Source organism: Medicago truncatula, chromosome 3, assembly GCF_003473485.1.
Source record: "Medicago truncatula cultivar Jemalong A17 chromosome 3, MtrunA17r5.0-ANR, whole genome shotgun sequence".
Lineage (NCBI taxonomy): Eukaryota > Viridiplantae > Streptophyta > Magnoliopsida > Fabales > Fabaceae > Medicago > Medicago truncatula.
In genome coordinates this window covers 26,789,949-26,808,031 of record NC_053044.1, presented here as the reverse complement: position 1 = coordinate 26,808,031, position 18,083 = coordinate 26,789,949, and the positions used below count along the sequence as shown (strand labels likewise).

The 18,083-nt window shown below is 31.2% G+C and overlaps 1 protein-coding gene across 2 annotated transcripts; it reads left to right on the top strand.

The window, feature by feature from the left end:
* Window positions 1–1,193: 1,193 nt before the first annotated feature.
* On the top strand, window positions 1,194–12,195 carry LOC25489139 (disease resistance protein RPV1). Of its 2 annotated transcripts, none has more exons than XM_039831240.1 (7): window positions 1,194–1,323; window positions 1,518–2,077; window positions 2,503–3,613; window positions 3,730–4,029; window positions 4,206–5,571; window positions 5,732–5,907; window positions 12,144–12,195. In XM_039831240.1, the coding sequence occupies exons 2-6, from the start codon at window positions 1,578–1,580 to the stop codon at window positions 5,746–5,748; spliced, it is 3,294 nt and encodes a 1,097-aa protein (XP_039687174.1). In that variant the 5' UTR covers window positions 1,194–1,323; window positions 1,518–1,577; the 3' UTR covers window positions 5,749–5,907; window positions 12,144–12,195. The 2 variants fall into 2 exon arrangements, with proteins under 2 accessions (XP_039687174.1, XP_024633761.2); XM_024777993.2 differs by having other exon boundaries at window positions 5,727–5,907.
* The last annotated feature ends 5,888 nt before the right edge of the window (window positions 12,196–18,083 follow it).

The window sequence follows — 18,083 nt, the reverse complement described above, 5'->3', positions numbered from 1 at the left end:
ATCTCCTCCTTCCTTGTAACTATTATATCTACTTCAATATATTTATATAAAATCTGGTGCAATAATATTCACATAAATTGTCGGTGTTTTGTCCATCAAATAAACTATAAAAGACATATATTATTATTTGTATAATTTTAGTGATATATGGACCAAAAAACGAGTATAAAAGACATATTTATACAATGTTAGTGATATATCAACCACAAAAAAAATATGTCACCACAATATAACCAAAAAAAGTATTAACACAAAAAAAATAAAAATAATGCATAACATATATAGTGAAATTGCTTCTTCAAATTCGCCCCCTTCTTCATCTTCACTATCCAAAGAAAAATTGAATGACTTTATTTGATTATTTTTTCGGTGGTTTCCATCCTCTTTCAATATCCATAAGTTCTCGAAACCAAGATTGTCTATCAAAAAAAGCATCTTCACATGTCTCAACTTTTTTCTTGTGTAGTTTTCAATATGTACATGATGGAATTGGACAACCATATTTCAAAAATACATAAACAAAGTGATCCGAGATTAAGTCAAGACAGATACTATGGGTATTTGGGTTTAGTGGTGGTTGTCCTCTAATTAGAAAAACAGTTTTTGAAATACTGATTTATGTTTTGCCAATTGAACCACAACTTTATTGTAGGATGTCGCAATAACGTGACTCATATCCAGTTTTTTTTTTTTTTGTCAAATAACTTACTAACTAAAGCTCACACATTTTAATTGTAGAGAAGTTGAGTGAGTGAGATTCGAACCCGGCCTCTATGGAGATAATTTACTTTAGTTTTACTTGCACAATTTGGTTTTCTGTTCCCTAAAAAAAAAAAACTACTTTATTTTTCCTTACACATGTTTTTTTTTCCTTAATTTTTTTGAAATAGATGTTCCACTAACCCATATAATGACAAAGTGATATGGTGTTCCACTAACACAAATCACGACGTACACATTTGAATATTTAAAGAAACTATTCAAGAAATAAAGGAATAATCTGAAAAAATGTGTCAAAATTGAACGACAACAAGCATAATTTTGCATATATTTTAATCTGAAATCCATTTCCATATTTCAATTAGTCAAAAAGCAAAGAAAGCTACATTTTACTAAAGCAAACGAAACTTCCTTGAAGGATAACCACACTTATTATTTTATATTTTAATTTTGACCCATTACATCTATATACAATATACATCATGACCAACCAAATAAGCATTATGAAGAGTTTGTGTGTGCTCATCAAAATTAATTCCGGAAGCTGGATTATAACTTTACAGTATTCTTCTCCTCTATTGCTGAAGCTGGATTCTGACTTTGGTATGTATAATCTTTTTTCCCTCAGTTTTAATTTAACTACTACTTTCTCTAATTACATAGGTCATTGTCAAATTGATCATAGAATTTCAAATCAATAAATTGATAAAATTAGTTTAGGCCATACCTTCTGTTCGCAAATATTTCAAATTAATCTTCATATCTGTTAATTAAACATTACTTCTTTTTTATTGTAGCATTGTGATTAGTGGCCTAATCAGTGCAGGCACTTGGAATTCATAACTGCCGCGCCGAAAATGAGCAGTGCTTTTTCCTCTATAGTTTCTTCTGATGTGGTGCCTCAGAAAAAATATGACATTTTTCTTAGCTTTCGAGGTGAGGATACTCGCAGAAACTTCACTAGCCATCTTTACGACGCTCTGAGCCGAAAGAAAGTTGAAACCTTTATAGACAACAATGAGCTTCAAAAAGGAGATGAGATCTCGGCAGCACTCATCAAAGCCATTGAGGAGTCACATGCATCTATTGTCATCTTCTCAGAAAACTATGCTTCGTCAAAATGGTGCTTGAATGAGCTCAAAAAGATTCTTGAATGTAAGAAATATATGGAGCAGATTGTGATACCAGTTTTTTACAACATAGATCCATCACATGTGAGGAAGCAGACCGGGAGTTACAAGCAAGCCTTTGCAAAACATAAGCGAGATTTGAAGCACAATAATGACAAGTTGAAGAAATGGAAAGATTCTCTCACCGAGGCAGCTAATTTGGTTGGTTGGGACTCTCGAAATTACAGGTAAGTAAAACGAACTATCCTAAGTAAATCAATAAACTATATCCTATGATTTGCAAGTTTTGTTTTCTAATATAGCACAATTTTTTACAACACAAGTTTTTCATCTCCATATTCGTGATTGGAAATGAACATAAATTTGAGAAAATGAAAGCTAATAATAACTTTAGAAAGTAAACAATGATGCTGATGTGCCTGCCCATAGTTATCATACAATTTTTTAAAATCTATAAAATTTTTTGAAATTTTCTTTAGGATTTCACTTCCTAAAAAAATAAGACATTAATTATCTTCTGTGTCTTACGTAATTGATTTTCTTTATGTGCTCTACTCTGCCTCCATGTTTACCATAAATTTTGTTATGCACTAATCACATAGATGTATTTTCTTCTGTTGTAAAACATTCTTCGCCCTCTTTCCTATGTTAGGAGTGAACCAGATTTCATTAAGGACATTGTTGAAGATGTTTTGCGGAAACTGAATCTTAGATACCCATATGAAATTAAGGGTCTTGTTGGAATTGAGAAGAATTATAAACAAATTGAATCAATGCTGAAAATTGGGTCACATGAAGTCAGAGTCCTTGGAATATGGGGCATGGGTGGCATAGGAAAGACCACCCTTGCTAGGGCTTTATATGCTAAAATGTATTCTCAATTCGAAGGTTGTTGCTTACTCAATGTAATGGATGAATCAAACAAGTATGGACTCAATGTTGTACACAATAAACTTTTGTCTTCATTGTTAGAGGAAGAAAATATTCATCCTGATGCATCCTACATAGAAGCCCCTTTCTCCGAGAGAAGGATTGGACGTAAAAAAGTTTTAATTGTGTTGGATGGTGTAGAAACCTTAGAGCAAATAGAAGATCTTATCCCAAAAATTGATGGTCTGGGACCAGGTAGTAGGGTCATTATTACAACTAGAGATAAGCACATATTTAGTCAGTTGAGTAAATGTGAAATATATGAGGTTAAGGAATTAGAGAAGCCTGATTCTCTTCAGCTACTCAGTTTGACTGCCTTCAAAGAAAAACATCCTAAAACTGGATATGAAGATGTATCAGATAGTGTAATTGCCTATTGCAAAGGTAACCCTCTGGCTTTAAAAGTTTTAGGTGCAAATCTCAGTTCAAGGGGCCGAGAAGCATGGGAAAATGAACTGAAAAAGCTCCAAAAGATTCCCAATCAAAAGATTTATAATGTGTTAAAATTTAGTTATGCTGACTTAGATCGTTGTCAAAAGGCCATATTTCTAGACATCGCATGCTTGTTGAGTGGACAGGGTAAAGATTTTGTAAGAGATCTATTGGAAGCTTCTGAGTTCTTTGCAATAAGTGGGATAGACGTCCTTCTAGATAAAGCTCTCATTCAACTAGATTCAATTTTGCATGTCAAAAGGGAAGTTTGTACTATAGAAATGCATGATTTGTTACAAGAAATGGGACGGGAGATTGTTAATCAAGAATCTGAAGATCCTGGAAAACGAAGTCGACTGTGGAAAGCTGAAGAGATATTTGATGTATTGAAAAATAACAAGGTAAGTAGAGGATGCAATCACTTCTACATGAAAATAACACATGTATTTGATTATGAAATATAACAAGGAAAGTATATGTGACAATCATTCCTAATTATTAATTTAACTTTTATCAGGGAACTAAAGCTGTCGAAGGGATAACATTCGATAGTACAGATGTGGGGGATCTTTACTTGAAGTCTAATTCCTTTAGATGGATGACAAATTTAAGATATCTTAAAATCTATAATAAATCTAGAAGAAGCACATCCAATGTGTACTTTCTCGATGGTCTTGAGTGGATTTCTGATAAATTGAGGTATCTTCGATGGGAAGGATACTGTCTTGAGTATTTGCCATCAACCTTTTGTGCTGAAATGCTCATAGAGCTTCACTTGAGTCATAGCAAGCTTAAAAAGCTATGGGATGGAGTTCAGGTACAATTCTGTTTGGATATACTTGTTAATTTGTCGAAGTATGAGAGGAAGTCTAATGCTCATTCTTAAAAAGTCTCTATTTATGCTTAATTAGGTTTAGTTTCTCTTTTAATCAACACTCACACGTGATTATGAATTTAACGGTTTCTCAATGGTGTTTTTATTTCTTGTTACAGAATCTTGTGAATCTAAACATACTTTGGCTTGAATCCTCCAAAAATCTGATTGAGATCCCAGACTTATCTAAGGCTACAAATCTTCATAGAGTATATCTTTTTCAATGTGAAAGCCTGGGTCAGCTCCATTCTTCGATCTTTTCTCTCCCTGATCTTAGATATCTAGATTTACGAGGTTGCAAAAAGATTGAAAGCCTTAAAACCAACATTCATTCAAAATCTCTTTGTGAACTCTTACTCGATGGTTGTTCTTCTCTCACAGAATTCTCAGTGACATCGGATGAAATGACAGAGTTGACCTTAGATGGCACTGCTATACGTGAATTGTCTTCATCGATTTGGCGTAACAGAAAACTTACTTCTCTTTCCCTAACCGAGTGTAACAAGCTTAACATTGTTGGGAATAAGTTATCAGATGATCATGGACTTGGGTCTGTTATAGAACTAAACCTTTCACGGTGCACAGAAATCAATGCATTAAGTCTGTGGTCCATCCTTGATGGCATACAATCTTTGAAACGGCTCTCATTGCAAGATTGTTGCAACTTGGAATGTGTCCCTGAGAACATACGAAACCATTCAATGCTAAAATGGCTAGTTTTAGATGATTGCAGGAAACTTGTGTCTCTAACAGAGCTTCCGCCATCCCTATTATGTTTGAGTGCCATTAATTGCACTTATCTGGACACAGACTCCACTCAACGGTCATTTCTTGAGAACATAGTACAAATCTTCTCTAAAGACCCTTTTCATGCAAATAAAGATGTCAATAACCGTTCCTATTATGATGTCTATTTCTTGCCAGGAGCACAAGTTCCTCGCAAGTTTGATTTTCAAACAATGAAGGCTTCAATAACCATTCCTCCGATTCCAAAATATAACCTGTCTGGTTTCGTATTCTGCACCATTCTTTCTAAGGGCTTCCATGATCTCAATCACCCCCTGCATTGTGTCATCTTTGAACACGGCAAAGAAGTCGACAAGTGTATTCTTGTTGTTTACGAATATAATGGGACATTAATTTCAGATCACGTATTGATATGTTGGCATCCTTACAACAGACGGAAACATGGAAGTAATGATTGCAACCTATCATTTCAATTCATGCATCAAGATTTCAATGAAGAATTGTGGTGGTCAACAGAGGGGATAAAGGGGTGTGGGGTCTTACCTGTATATAACTTAGAACATAAGTCGAATCTGGATGGTTGGGAAATTGGTGTGGGGTCTGATTGGTCTAACAATGAAAGTGAAGATGGCCAGGGAAATTATAATGATGAGTTACAACCTACATCAATTGGAGGTGAAGTCATAAGCTCCAACATTGAAAATGAAGATGACCAGAAACATCCTTGCTGTTCAATTGGTATGAATCTTCTTGTCTTTCATAATTTTGTGTATAGATCTCTATTTATTTTCCTCAGCAATGTCATTGAAGCTAGCAATACCACTTTCTTCAAACTTCTTCTGCTTCATCACTAAATGAATCGTCTTTCTTCTTCCTTTTTCTCCCTATTGCAGTATAGCTACTCAAGTTTCATGATTTTGTGTCAAAAAAGAAGAAAGACAAGAAGAATGATAATGGTTCTGTTGATGGTCTTTCCTTTTTAAATGATACAGATCAAAGATCTTGGTTTTCTCACAAATCAATACTGGTGTTTCTAATCTCTCTAATACTGATTCATTCTAATGCGTATTCCAGGTAGTTACCTTTTTAAACTAATTTGTTATTTTAATTACTTAGGCTCTGTTTGGCATATGAATCACTTTCATCCAAGTAAAAAAAATAAATCAATTATAGTTGATTAATTCTGTTGTGTCTTTAGGAAAGAAATCAATCAATTTAGAGAAATATATTGTAATTAAATTTTTTTTTTCCTTCTAAATCATGAGCAAAAGAAGACATCAAAAGAAGGTTTGACATTCCAACTATGTTCACACTCCAAAACCACCCCATCCTATGCCAGCTTGATCTAAAAAAAAATTATTAAAAAAATGAAAAACCGTACTAGAGGAGGACCAAACCAAAACAAAAAACAAAATTAAAATACAAAGAGATATGGAGAACGATAATTTAAAAATCCATAGTGGTCTTTATAAAAGTCATCCCTAGTAAAGAAGGGTAAAGAGTTCCACCAAGCCACATTAATAATACCATTTGTAGCCAGTTCCCTTCATCTTTTCCTTCTTAATCTTAGTGTGTGTTTGGTATGGCGGCGAGGAGAATTGATTTTGATAGAATTGAGTTTGAGAGAATTGATTTTGGTTAAAAGTGAGTTGAATGTGAATTGATTTATGTTTGGATACTAAAAGTGATTCTTGCGGGTTGATGTTGTTTGGATAGTTTGAATCAAAATTGATTTTGAATGTATAATGACTAAACTATCATTTTAATTGTATTTAAAACTCATTCTCATAAAAAAAAATTATTTCAACTTATCATACATGAATTCTATTGGTTCTAAAATTAATTTTAAAATAATATAAATTTATGTTATTTTTAATATTATTTTTTTTTATCAATTGGGTGATTTTTAATAAAATAATATAAGCATAAAAAGATGTAAAACAAATGAGAAATTACACAATTGTAAACTAAAATATACGTAAATTATTAATACATAATCATAGATTTCTAAATATGTATAAAAAATGGCAAGGCTCTAAAGTATATTACATATAGATAATAGATAATATAAGTTCAAGTGCAATATAATATTGAAAATTATTGCAAACTAATATTTAAACTAGCTTTGAAACTTTGACCCTCATTGTTAGTTGAAGGGGGGTTAGCAGAAACTTTTCTCTTAAGTGAGTCCATATTACTATATACACAAAAGTATGATAAAAAAAAAAAAAAGGTTAATATGTATTTACCCCCTGTAATTTAGGCGAGTTTCGGTTTACCCCCTGTAAAAAAAAAGATTAGATTCCAACCCTGTAAAATAAGATTATTTGACTTTAGCCCCTGACCTATGTGACTGTACAGAATTGCTGACGTGGCGAGCTGAAATGGCATGCTGACTGTGCATATCTGATTATGTAGCGTGACGACTGTATTATTATTATTTTTAAAGGGTACACGTGGCATTTGTATATATTTTTTTAAAATAAAAATAAAATAATAAATTCTAGAAACATTATTAAAATGAAAAAACAATTATGAAAAAATATAGAAAATTTAATAAAAAAAATCTGAAAAAATTAAAAAATCTAGAAAATTTAAGAAAAAAATCACGACAATAAACAAAACAATCTGGAAAAAGTTCAAAAAAAATAAAAAATTCTGGAAAAAATTTATATATATCAAAATTTTCAAAAAATATAAAAAAAATCTGAATTAAATTTAAATTATAAAAAAATCGAAAAATATAATATTATATAGTTATTTTGATTATGAAAATTTATTTCTAGAATTTTATTTTATTCGAAAATATAATCTAGATGAATAACAAGATACAATGAATTTTGATTGACACCGGTATATAAGTCATGTTATACTATTGAAAAACAAGCCCTTAATTCTATTCTTCATGTTCTAATGTTATGTTTTTCTAATTATTGAAATATTTTCCAATATTTTTATTTTTTGTATAAAAAAAAAAAAAAAAAATTAATTTCGAAAGAAAAATCTGAACCTTTTTTTTTAAAAATAAAATATATTTTCTTATTATATTCAAGAATTTTGAAATATTTTAAGGTCCTGAATTTTCCAGAAATATAAATTTTTTTTCTCATATTTTTAACTTTTTCCAGATTTTTTTATTATTTTTTAAAATTTTCTAGAACTTTTTAAAATTTTTCCAAATTTTTTTCATTATTTTTCATTTTACCAGATTCTTTTTCATTTTTATTAAAATTTTCAGATTATTTTTTATTTTATTAAATTTTCCGGAATTTGTTTAATCATATTTTTTATTTTAATTAATTTTTTCGCTATTTTTTTTTATTTTTCAGAATATTTTTTATTTTTATTAATTTTTCCATAATTGTTTTCGTTTTTTATTTTTTTTTAAAATCACAAATGCCACGTGTACCCTTTAAAAAAATAAAAAAAATAAAAAAAATTATACAGTCAGCGTCCATTACACATGTGTCAGGTTTTAAAAAAAATTAAAATAATTACACAATGGCGTGCCACATCAGCGTCTGGATGGGGTCAGGGGTGTTTTGTGGAGAATCTTAATATTATAGGGGTGTTTTTTGAAGAATCTTCATATTAAAGGGTTGGAATCTAAACTTTTATTTTTACAGGAGGTAAACCGAAACTCGCCCAAATTACAGGGGGTAAAGACATATTAACCCAAAAAAAAAAATGAAACAAACTATACATAAGCAACTTGATCAAACTAACACCAATATCCTTGTTTTGTGCAAATGAAAATGATAACAGAAAACAAAAACAATACAAGAAGAAGTTCTGTTACTTTGTGCTAAGAGTGAGTTCTGTTACTTTGTGTTAGAAGAAATTCTGTTACTTTGGAATTTTTTGTAAAGGCACAAAAATTAGAATTACAACAATGGCTTGAAGCTATAAGTTTCTTTTCTTACGTTAGTTCATTCAATTACTTTGAACACACCAAGTACCTTAAACAAAAACAATAGACTCCTTGCTAAAAACACAAAAAAATAAAAAAAAATAAAAATAAAGATAAACATCAATAATAACAAAACAATCACTTCTACAGGTCAAGAAAATTCATCAACATAAACATATCAATATAAGAATTTTTTTTTTCTTTGAGACTATTTATCAAACACATACAATGCATTGATGTAGGATGGAAAAATTAATGTAAAACTTGTAACAAATAGAGCAAAGAGAAATAGAAATTAACAATATTGAAGCAAGTAATCAAAGCAAAAAAAATATGAATATGTATTTACCTTCAGGCCTTGGCAGAGCAATGGAATGGTTCTCACAAGTAGCTCATAAGCATCATATATAGGGGAAAAGCTGAAGGAATAAATTCACCCAAACAACACATCTACCATGAGTAATGAGATTAACCATGAAATCTGAAAAAATTGGGGAAAAGCTGAAGATAATTGAAATCTTGGATATGCAAAATCTTCACAATTAGCAGAAAATTTAAGTTTGAAAGTGATGTGAAGTAATGAAAAGGAAGAAAACTATGAGAAAGAGAAATTGAAGGCTTGAATTTAGGGGTAATTAGGTAAGTACCTGCCACTTGAGAAATTAAAGGCTTAAACGTGGTTTTTATCTGCCGTAGAAGCTCCGAATTCCAGCTTCAAGAAAATTGCGTTTTGGAGACATAAACCGCTTTTCAGAAACTTGCTTTTTCGTCATCCAAACAGCATGTAAAAGTGCAACACCACGTTTGGCAAAAATAAACCACGTTTGGAGCCCAAAAACGTGGTGCCAAATGTAACAGCCCGATTTTTAGCTAGATTTATTTTAATTACTTTTATTATGTGTTTGTATGTGATTATTTGTGCTTGTGTGTATTTAATTGTCATTGGGTGCATTTACATAGATTACCGTATTAGAAGGGTATTTGGTCATTTGGCGGGTAAGGGTAAAATGGAAATTTTGGTAAGAATTATCTTTAATATTTAGTGAGAACCCTTATTTTACTAAGTTACTAGTGTAGTGATTAGTTTTTACCGTTTAGTGACCGTTGGTTATATTTTACCGTTATTAGTTAAAGAGAAATATTTGTGGTTTGAATAGAAATGGGTTAAGCCCACTAGAAACTAAGTTAAGCCCATTAAGGGAGATAACATTAGGGTTGTCATAGAAAAAAAATATCTTTCATTCACTTCATAAAATTTTCCTAGAGAGAGAGGTAGAGAGAGAAAGAGGTGAAGAGAAGAACAAGGGTTTTGAAGAGAATAGCTTGAGGAATCAATTAGGGTAAGCTTAGGAGCTGAATTGAAGCAAGAGTTTGGGTTAATCTTCATCTAAGGTAAGGGGGTTAGTCTTTATCATAATCATTTAGTTAATTCTTTTTCTCTTGTTCTATGCATAATTGATTATGGGAATAAGTGATTATCATGAACCCAATCTTTGAAATTCATGCTTATGTTGTAGAGATATGTTTGAATGTGTTAATTTGATGTTAAATAAATTGTTGATGATGAAATTGCAAGTTCATGATGTATGAAAATGGGTAGTTTGTAAATTATGCTCAATTGGTGAATTATGCATGGTTGTTGATGAATTGTGATATGTTTCATGATCAATAGATGTTGTTGTTGTTAAGTGATGTTATGGATGCTAATTCATGGCTTGGGTATGCATGATTCATAGTTTGTTGTTGTGAAATAAGTTGTTGTTGTTGGTTTGGTGAAAATGGATACTTATGTGTTTTGCTCAATTGTTGGATTGGGATATTGTGTAATTGAATTATGATTGAATTCATGTCTAAATGAGGTGTTGTTAAAGTAGATATGTTGATGTTGTTGAATGATAACATGGGTATTCCATTTCATGAAGTAAGTTGTTTGTATTGGTGAAGTTGTGCTAGATGGTCATGTGAAGGACCAAAGTGAAATTTGATATACAAAGTTGTTGACTGAGTTGTCTATGTGGTTGGATGAGTTAAACTTGATGGAATTTCTGTTTTTAGGTTGTAGTTGTGATAGTCGAGTCGTTTTGGGAGAAAACGGGAGATTCGGGTGAAAATTCAATTGTTAACCGTTTTGGAAAATGAGTGTTGTGTAAGGCTTTGAAAAATGAATTTGGGAATGTTGAAACTTGAATTTTTCTGTACATTAAGATAGGGCTAAGTGTCATGAACAAGTAGGTGAAAACGGCACCGAAAACGGATTAACGGTTTGGTTTTTACGCGCGAAAACGTGAAAATTGGAAAATCTGATGTTGTCTGTCAGGCAGAAATCGGACTACAATTTTATCCATCGGGCTACGATTTTGACCAGATTTTGGGTTGTTTCAGCTCGAAAAAAATCGTACTACGATGGGGAAAATTCGGACTACGATTTTGCCTGACCAGAAACTTTTAAAATGCAATTTTCTTTGATCCAATTGTTTCCAAACTTATTTCTATGTATAGGGACTTTATCCTAATCATCTAGGGGTGTTTTTATGGAAGAATTAACCTTGTGAAAAGGGGGTCTAGTGAATCTTTAAGTCGTATTGTCTTATGAATTGTTGTGATCATTCTTATATGACTAAGTGAAGTTGTATGAATGAATGATTGTATTTTGGATATGATAATTATCATGAGAAGTGTATGCTATCTTACTTAAGATGTAAGGAATGTTTGAATTTGTGAAACTATATGTGATAGTTGATGATTGAATGACATCGTTGATTATTGATAATCACGTTGATGTGTAATGATGAATACTATGATTTAATTATGAATGGGCATGTTTTCTTGATAATGCAAATGATGTGGAGATGAACAATATAATTGGGTGTTGTCCTATATATTGTGGAGAAAATTGTGATTGTTGTCGCATTATCGAGTCTTATTACATGTCCATGCATCATAGTCGTGTAGTTGTAAAAAGGTTGTGCTCTTTTACTTCGGAGATTATGTAAGGCGGGTGTGAACCCTTACATACGATGTTGAGTTGTTCCATCGGAGGTGACGACCTTTTGGAGATTTGGTACCACATGCATTTATGTGTCAATAAGTGCATATCATGACATGAGTCTTGTTTGATAAATGTGATTGGTGATTGTTCGTGAAATGTGATTAATGACTATTCATGAATATTTGTGTTTGGAGATTGTGAATGAATATTTGTGAATTGTTAACTGTTTATGTGATTGATGATTATTGATGTGAGATATTGGGATGTGATGTAAGTATTAATGTGTGATTACTATTGATCAAATGCATGATGTTTATATTGAAATACTCATGTTATCTGTTATTTGGATTATGATAATGTAATACTTACCCTAGTGGTTTTAACCGCCTACCTATCTGTATGGATGGGTAGACGTTGTGCAGGAGTAGTGCTTGGTGAGTTTGTGCTTGGGATATCGGGAGCTTTCTCCGATATCGGTGTTGAGTTGGCTCTGATCTAGGCTTGTTGTGTCGGTCTAGATTAGGTTATTTTTGGATTTTGTTATGTTGGAGATTATCCGTTTTGTTTGGGATTTTTGAGATGCATCTATGTGATGTAATTTATTATTCATGACATGTATACATTTGGATTACTCTGATTTATATTCCGCTGCAACTGTTGAGGTTTATATACATGTTTATTGGTTTTTGAATTTTGAATGTGGCGTAGCCTCTATTTCTTGAATAAATGTATTATTTGCATGTTTAATTGCTTTAATAGAAATAGGAGTGTTACACCAAACAAGCACTTAAAGTTCTAATTTTCATAGCGGCGGTATAAATCATCCCAACACCTTGTGAGATGATCGACGCTAGATCCCTTTATTTTTTAATATTTTTGTTTGGATACAGTGATAAAATACTTCAGTTATATTTTTGTGCTACTTACTTTTATATTTTATAAAATTTTGGGCCAAATTGAAAAATTGAAAAATTGAGGGCTGATTTGTAGAATTCAAAAATTGAAAGCGGTTTATAATTTTCAAGAAATTGTAAGGATCAATTTGCAATTTATTTTAAATATTTAAGGGTTAATTTATTTTTTTTGAAAAATATGGGGACCAACTTGGAAATTTTGAAAGATATATCTAATAGGAAATAATTTGAAATTCTTAGATCTTAAATATCATTTAAAATTCACTCAATTTAACTTAAACATAATACTTTATAACTTTTTCAAAACATTACATAACTTTTTCTCAGCTAAACACACTTGAAATTGGCGGTGGGAGGGATTGGGGGATGAGGTCGGAGTGAAGGGGTTTGTCCAACTCAATTCCTTGTGTGTAAAAAGTATATAAATCAGTTTTTGATAAATAATTTATCAAAGCATGTATTCATTAATATTTTCTAAATTGGACCAGCCATTGAACGTGTGAAGAAAGTTCACGATTCAACAATATGACATTTGTTTAAAGGTTACTGAAATTGATTGGTAAGAAACAAATAAAAAGAAATGGACCTCATCTAACAGCTATTTAGTTTAATATAGAAAATTAGATTCACACCTTAAGTTTTAATACAGGAAATTAGATTCACACCGTAAGTTTTAATATAGGAAATTGAATTCACAATGTAAGTTTTTTTTGGTGGTTCGGATTTGTACTCCAGATCTTTTATTCACCCAGCGTCTTACACATTTATGCATCTGATCTGACCACGCATATTGACAAATTCATTCATTAAATAATGTATATAGTCTTTATTATTAACCACATATATAATTTAATGAATGAATATAAAATGCTAATTTTTGTTTATAATATTAACTAGAGGATGTACATATTTTTACTTAAAGGGTCACTATCTCTAATGTCATATCTTTTGTATGCTTGTTAAAGAATAATGTCATGTCAGCAATTTAGTAAGAATACAACTTATATTTAATTAATGAATAGTATGTAAGAATTTATGCAAGCATTTATTGAACCTTGAATTTTTTCTTAACTAGAATGAGGCATGCTACCCTAAATATTGTTCCATAAAAATACTAATAATAATGTCATGACACCTTTGCTCCTAGAAGACACTTTGGATTTTTCCTTCCTTCCTTTCTTAATCACATTTCTTATCTTTGTTTTTTATTAATTAATATGGTTATTATATTTATTTTATTATTGTTATTTTATACAACGTGGCATAAACCCATTTTATTTTTTATTTTTTATAGAAAGTAGACTGGAACCCAAGTCAATATTGTTATTGTATTATATATTATCGAAACTTCTCTGAAAAGCAATCAAGAAATGAAATATAGATTTATGTCCTTCAGAGAAGTTTCGGTAATATATAATCACGAAATACTTATGTCCATATTTAAAATGTGTTAGTTATTTTTTTTTTAATAAAAAATATGTGAGTTTTAACCACTAGACAATTTGACAAAAAAAAACGAAGTTATTAATATCTAAGGATATACAACTAAATTATCTATTATTACTCAGAACATAACAAACAAATATAAAACTACCTTCCTATTATTATCTGCTAATCTTATTGTTCCTGGATAGTAATGCAATCCCTTCACTTTAACATCATTTGTTATACGTTATCCGAAATTTCTTCCTCTTGGTTAATGTTATCACTACTCTGCTCTTCAAAATTGACCTTGTCCTCAAAGTCAATGATTCCGTAAATAGAGATGCAATTAGGTGGTTTTGGAGGTGGTGCCGATGACGGGAGTGAAGATAGAACCTTTTATGGTGGCGATTGTAGTTTTGGTCGAGGCCAGGACGGAACCAGGGGAAAATCATAGATCGACGATGGGGGTGGGATTCAATGACTTTGACTACGGCGAGGATGTAAGAGTTATGGTAGAGTCATTGTTTGGTGGTGCCCTTGACGGTGGCGCTGAAGTGGTGTTGATGTATGGTTGCTTAAGAGGTGCTACTCTTGGACAATGAGTAGAAAATGAATTATTATTTTTAGACATAAAGAAACTTATTGCATAATAGTTGAGATACACGATGTAATCTTAGTATGAATATAGAAACTAACATCAGCGACTTCGTAGGCTTGTCTCTGATTAAACCTAACATCATCAATTGCTAAATCACAAGCTAACATGCGTCTACAATCAATTATAACTGCACTATAATTAGTAACGTTACTTTTTCTACCATAGAGACTATCCACCACATTTTTGGAATCAAGGCCAAAATCCACAATACCTAGCTATAGATCACGCACCCAATACAATGTTTATAATAAACCTAAAGCCTCTTCAAGTCCACATCAAGGACCGGAGTCAACCATTTGGTTTTAGGTAACACAAAACAACCTCTCATCATTGAAGTGGAAGAAATAGTCACAAGAAAGGGGGGGTTTGAATTGTGACCCTTTTTAAATTTAATCCTGAAACTTAACAAGTTTATGTACTCAAGAAAATTCTTGGTAAATGTTAGATAAAAGAAGATTATAAAATATTTAGATATTTAAACAATTGTTTTATCAAGGACCAGAATGTTTTGGATAAAGTAAGGTTTAAATAATTAAGCAGTTTTACTAAGGACCAGAATGTTCTGGATAATAATTATATAATTAATTATTTAAACTGAATGATAAAATAATCTTATGGTTAATTAAGGACGAGAGAACTCTGGATAAATATAAAGCAGTTATAATTAATTATTAAGCTGAATGATAAAACAATATTAATGGTTATTTAACGACCAGAGAACTCTGGATTAATTTGGTTGTGATTAATTAGGACCAGAATATCTTAGAGATAGAGAGAGGGAGAGAGAAAGAAGAATAACACAGGAGAGAGGGAGGGAGAGAGGAGTTATAAATATTAATGAGTGTGATAGTGTGTGCATATTGTGTAAAAATAAAAGATAGAGAGGGAGAGAGAAAGAAGAATAACACAGGAGAGTTATCCTGGTTCACCAATCCCGGTTACTTCCACAGTCCCCACATTTCGTGTGAGATTATCCACTATAGTATTCAGTTGGTAGAAACTTCTAACCAACACTATAAGGTCTTGATCACACCAGATCAGTCTGTAACCCTTGTATTATCAACCTCAGCAGGCTTCTACAATTCTTTGCTTTTGCACAAGAAAGCTTGGAACTCTTCCTATCTCAAACTATTAAGCCCAATAGACTTGAGATCTAGTTATCTCTTTGTAAGATGATTGTTTGGATCTAATGTCTCAAACGAAAATGAGAAAGATGTTGTTTGGATCTAGCGTCTCAAACAAACTATCCTTGTACAAATACAAACTCAGAAAGATGTTCTCAATGAGAGATAAAGATGATAAATATAGTGAAAGATTATGGAGTTTGCTTTGTGATTGTCGAAAGAGATGTTAAAGAGATTGATGAAGATAATGATTTCTTTAGCTTTGAGAGAGAGAGAGATGTCAAAGCTTTTGTATATCAAAACTCTTGCTATTAACCTTCATGGACGTCCTCTATTTATAGGAGATGTATCCTTGGAGAACAAGTCAAAAAAGAGCTATTGGAGCTCAATTCAAATTCAAAATAAATTGGCTCCATTTGATGCTTGGAGAGAAAGCATGAAACTGTTCACCGAGAACGTTCTCTCTATTCCAGCCATAACTTGGGCACAGAGCAACACGTTTTTGCAAGATGTAACGAGTTATATGCCTGATTGTAGAAGCCTTGGAGGCCACTTAAGATGATGCAAGCTTGATGTCATTGCATGATGTCATATGCTAAGGCACAACTTTGAGATCTTTCTTTGATGGTTTTTCTTACCCAGAACGTTCTCCATAACGTTCTCTCTGTACCAGCCAAACTTGTACAAAGAAGGAACACGTTTTGCAAGTTGTTATCAGCTGTAATATTGTTGTAGAAGCTTGCTAGCCACTTGATAAGATGTGTTGATGTCATCTTAATGCTATATGATGATGTCATATGCTTTTTCCACAAGGAACAACTTTGAGATATTTCTTTAAGGCTTAAATATCATTTTCGTCCCTGTAAAATAAAAGTTTGAAAAACATCCCTGTAAATTTTTTTTTTGTTTGAAAAAGGTCCCTGGCCCCACATTTTTTATGATATGGCATAGGTTTTGCCACGTGGCAGCCACGTAATTAAAAAATTTAAAAAAATATGAAAATAAATTCAAAAATCATTTAAAAAATCGAAAAAAAACAGTTAAAATTAAATTTTCGATCATTAATTTTTTTTAATTTGAAAATTATATTTTTTTCTTCATATTTTAAAAAAAAATCATTTCATTTTTTTTTTTCAGAAATTTCAGATTTTATAATTTAAAAAAAAAATTTTTTTGAAAATTATATGATAAAAATAATTTTAATATTTTTAAATTTTTTTCAGATTTTTTTTTTATATTTTTAAATTTTAAAAACAATTTTTAGAATTTAAAAATTATTTTTTTAAATTTAATATTATGTGGCATGCCACGTCAGCGCCATGTGGCATAAGTTGCACAGTCAGCAACTGCCATGTGGCAAAACCCATGCCATATCATCAAAAATGTGGGGCCATAGACCTTTTTCAAACAAATTTTTTTTTACAGGGATGTAATTCAAAGTTTTTTTTTTACAGGGACGAAATTCAAAACCGACCCAAATTACAGGGACTAATATCATATTTAAGCCTTTCTTTAATGAATCTTTTCACTCTTTTAAGGCCATTATGATTTAATCTTTGTTCTTTTGCTATCATGGCCCATGTGCCATAATGCTTTGATTTGTCTTGATTTCTTGCCATTTAATGCCTTTAAGGATCTTGATTTTTATGATCATTGATCCTTCTTTTGGTGAGACAAAGAGAATAACAATTATTCTTGATCTTTGATTATGCACATTCTTGACATTTATCAAAAGATGATTTTTGTCATTTGCTTTGTTAAAGATGTTTTGTTATCTTTGCGAGGTCAGAACGTTCTTGAGAACATTCTCACTGAAACATTCTCACATTAGTAGATAACAAGATAATAAATGTAAATATGTGTTATCTTTAAAAACATAAAGTGAAGGTGTTCTCTTCACTTTTTATGACCATAATGTTCTTTTGTAAGAACATGAGAAACCTTTCTCAAAGTAAAAATTCCTTTTATTGATTTCTATTCTCCCAAATTATATCTTGAAAAATGATTGAAGATTCTTGGATCATCCTAAGTCTTTTATGATAGAATCTTCATGCATATGATCATGATTTGTCTTCCTTGATAGTTCTCCAATTAATGAATGACTTAATAAATAATTTATTCATCGGTTGGTTTCTCTTCAAAGTTGATTCTAATTATTTCGAGTGTAATAATCATCTTCATCATGAGAACCTTCTTTTCATCAAAGTTGATAATGTTCTCTTCTATATAA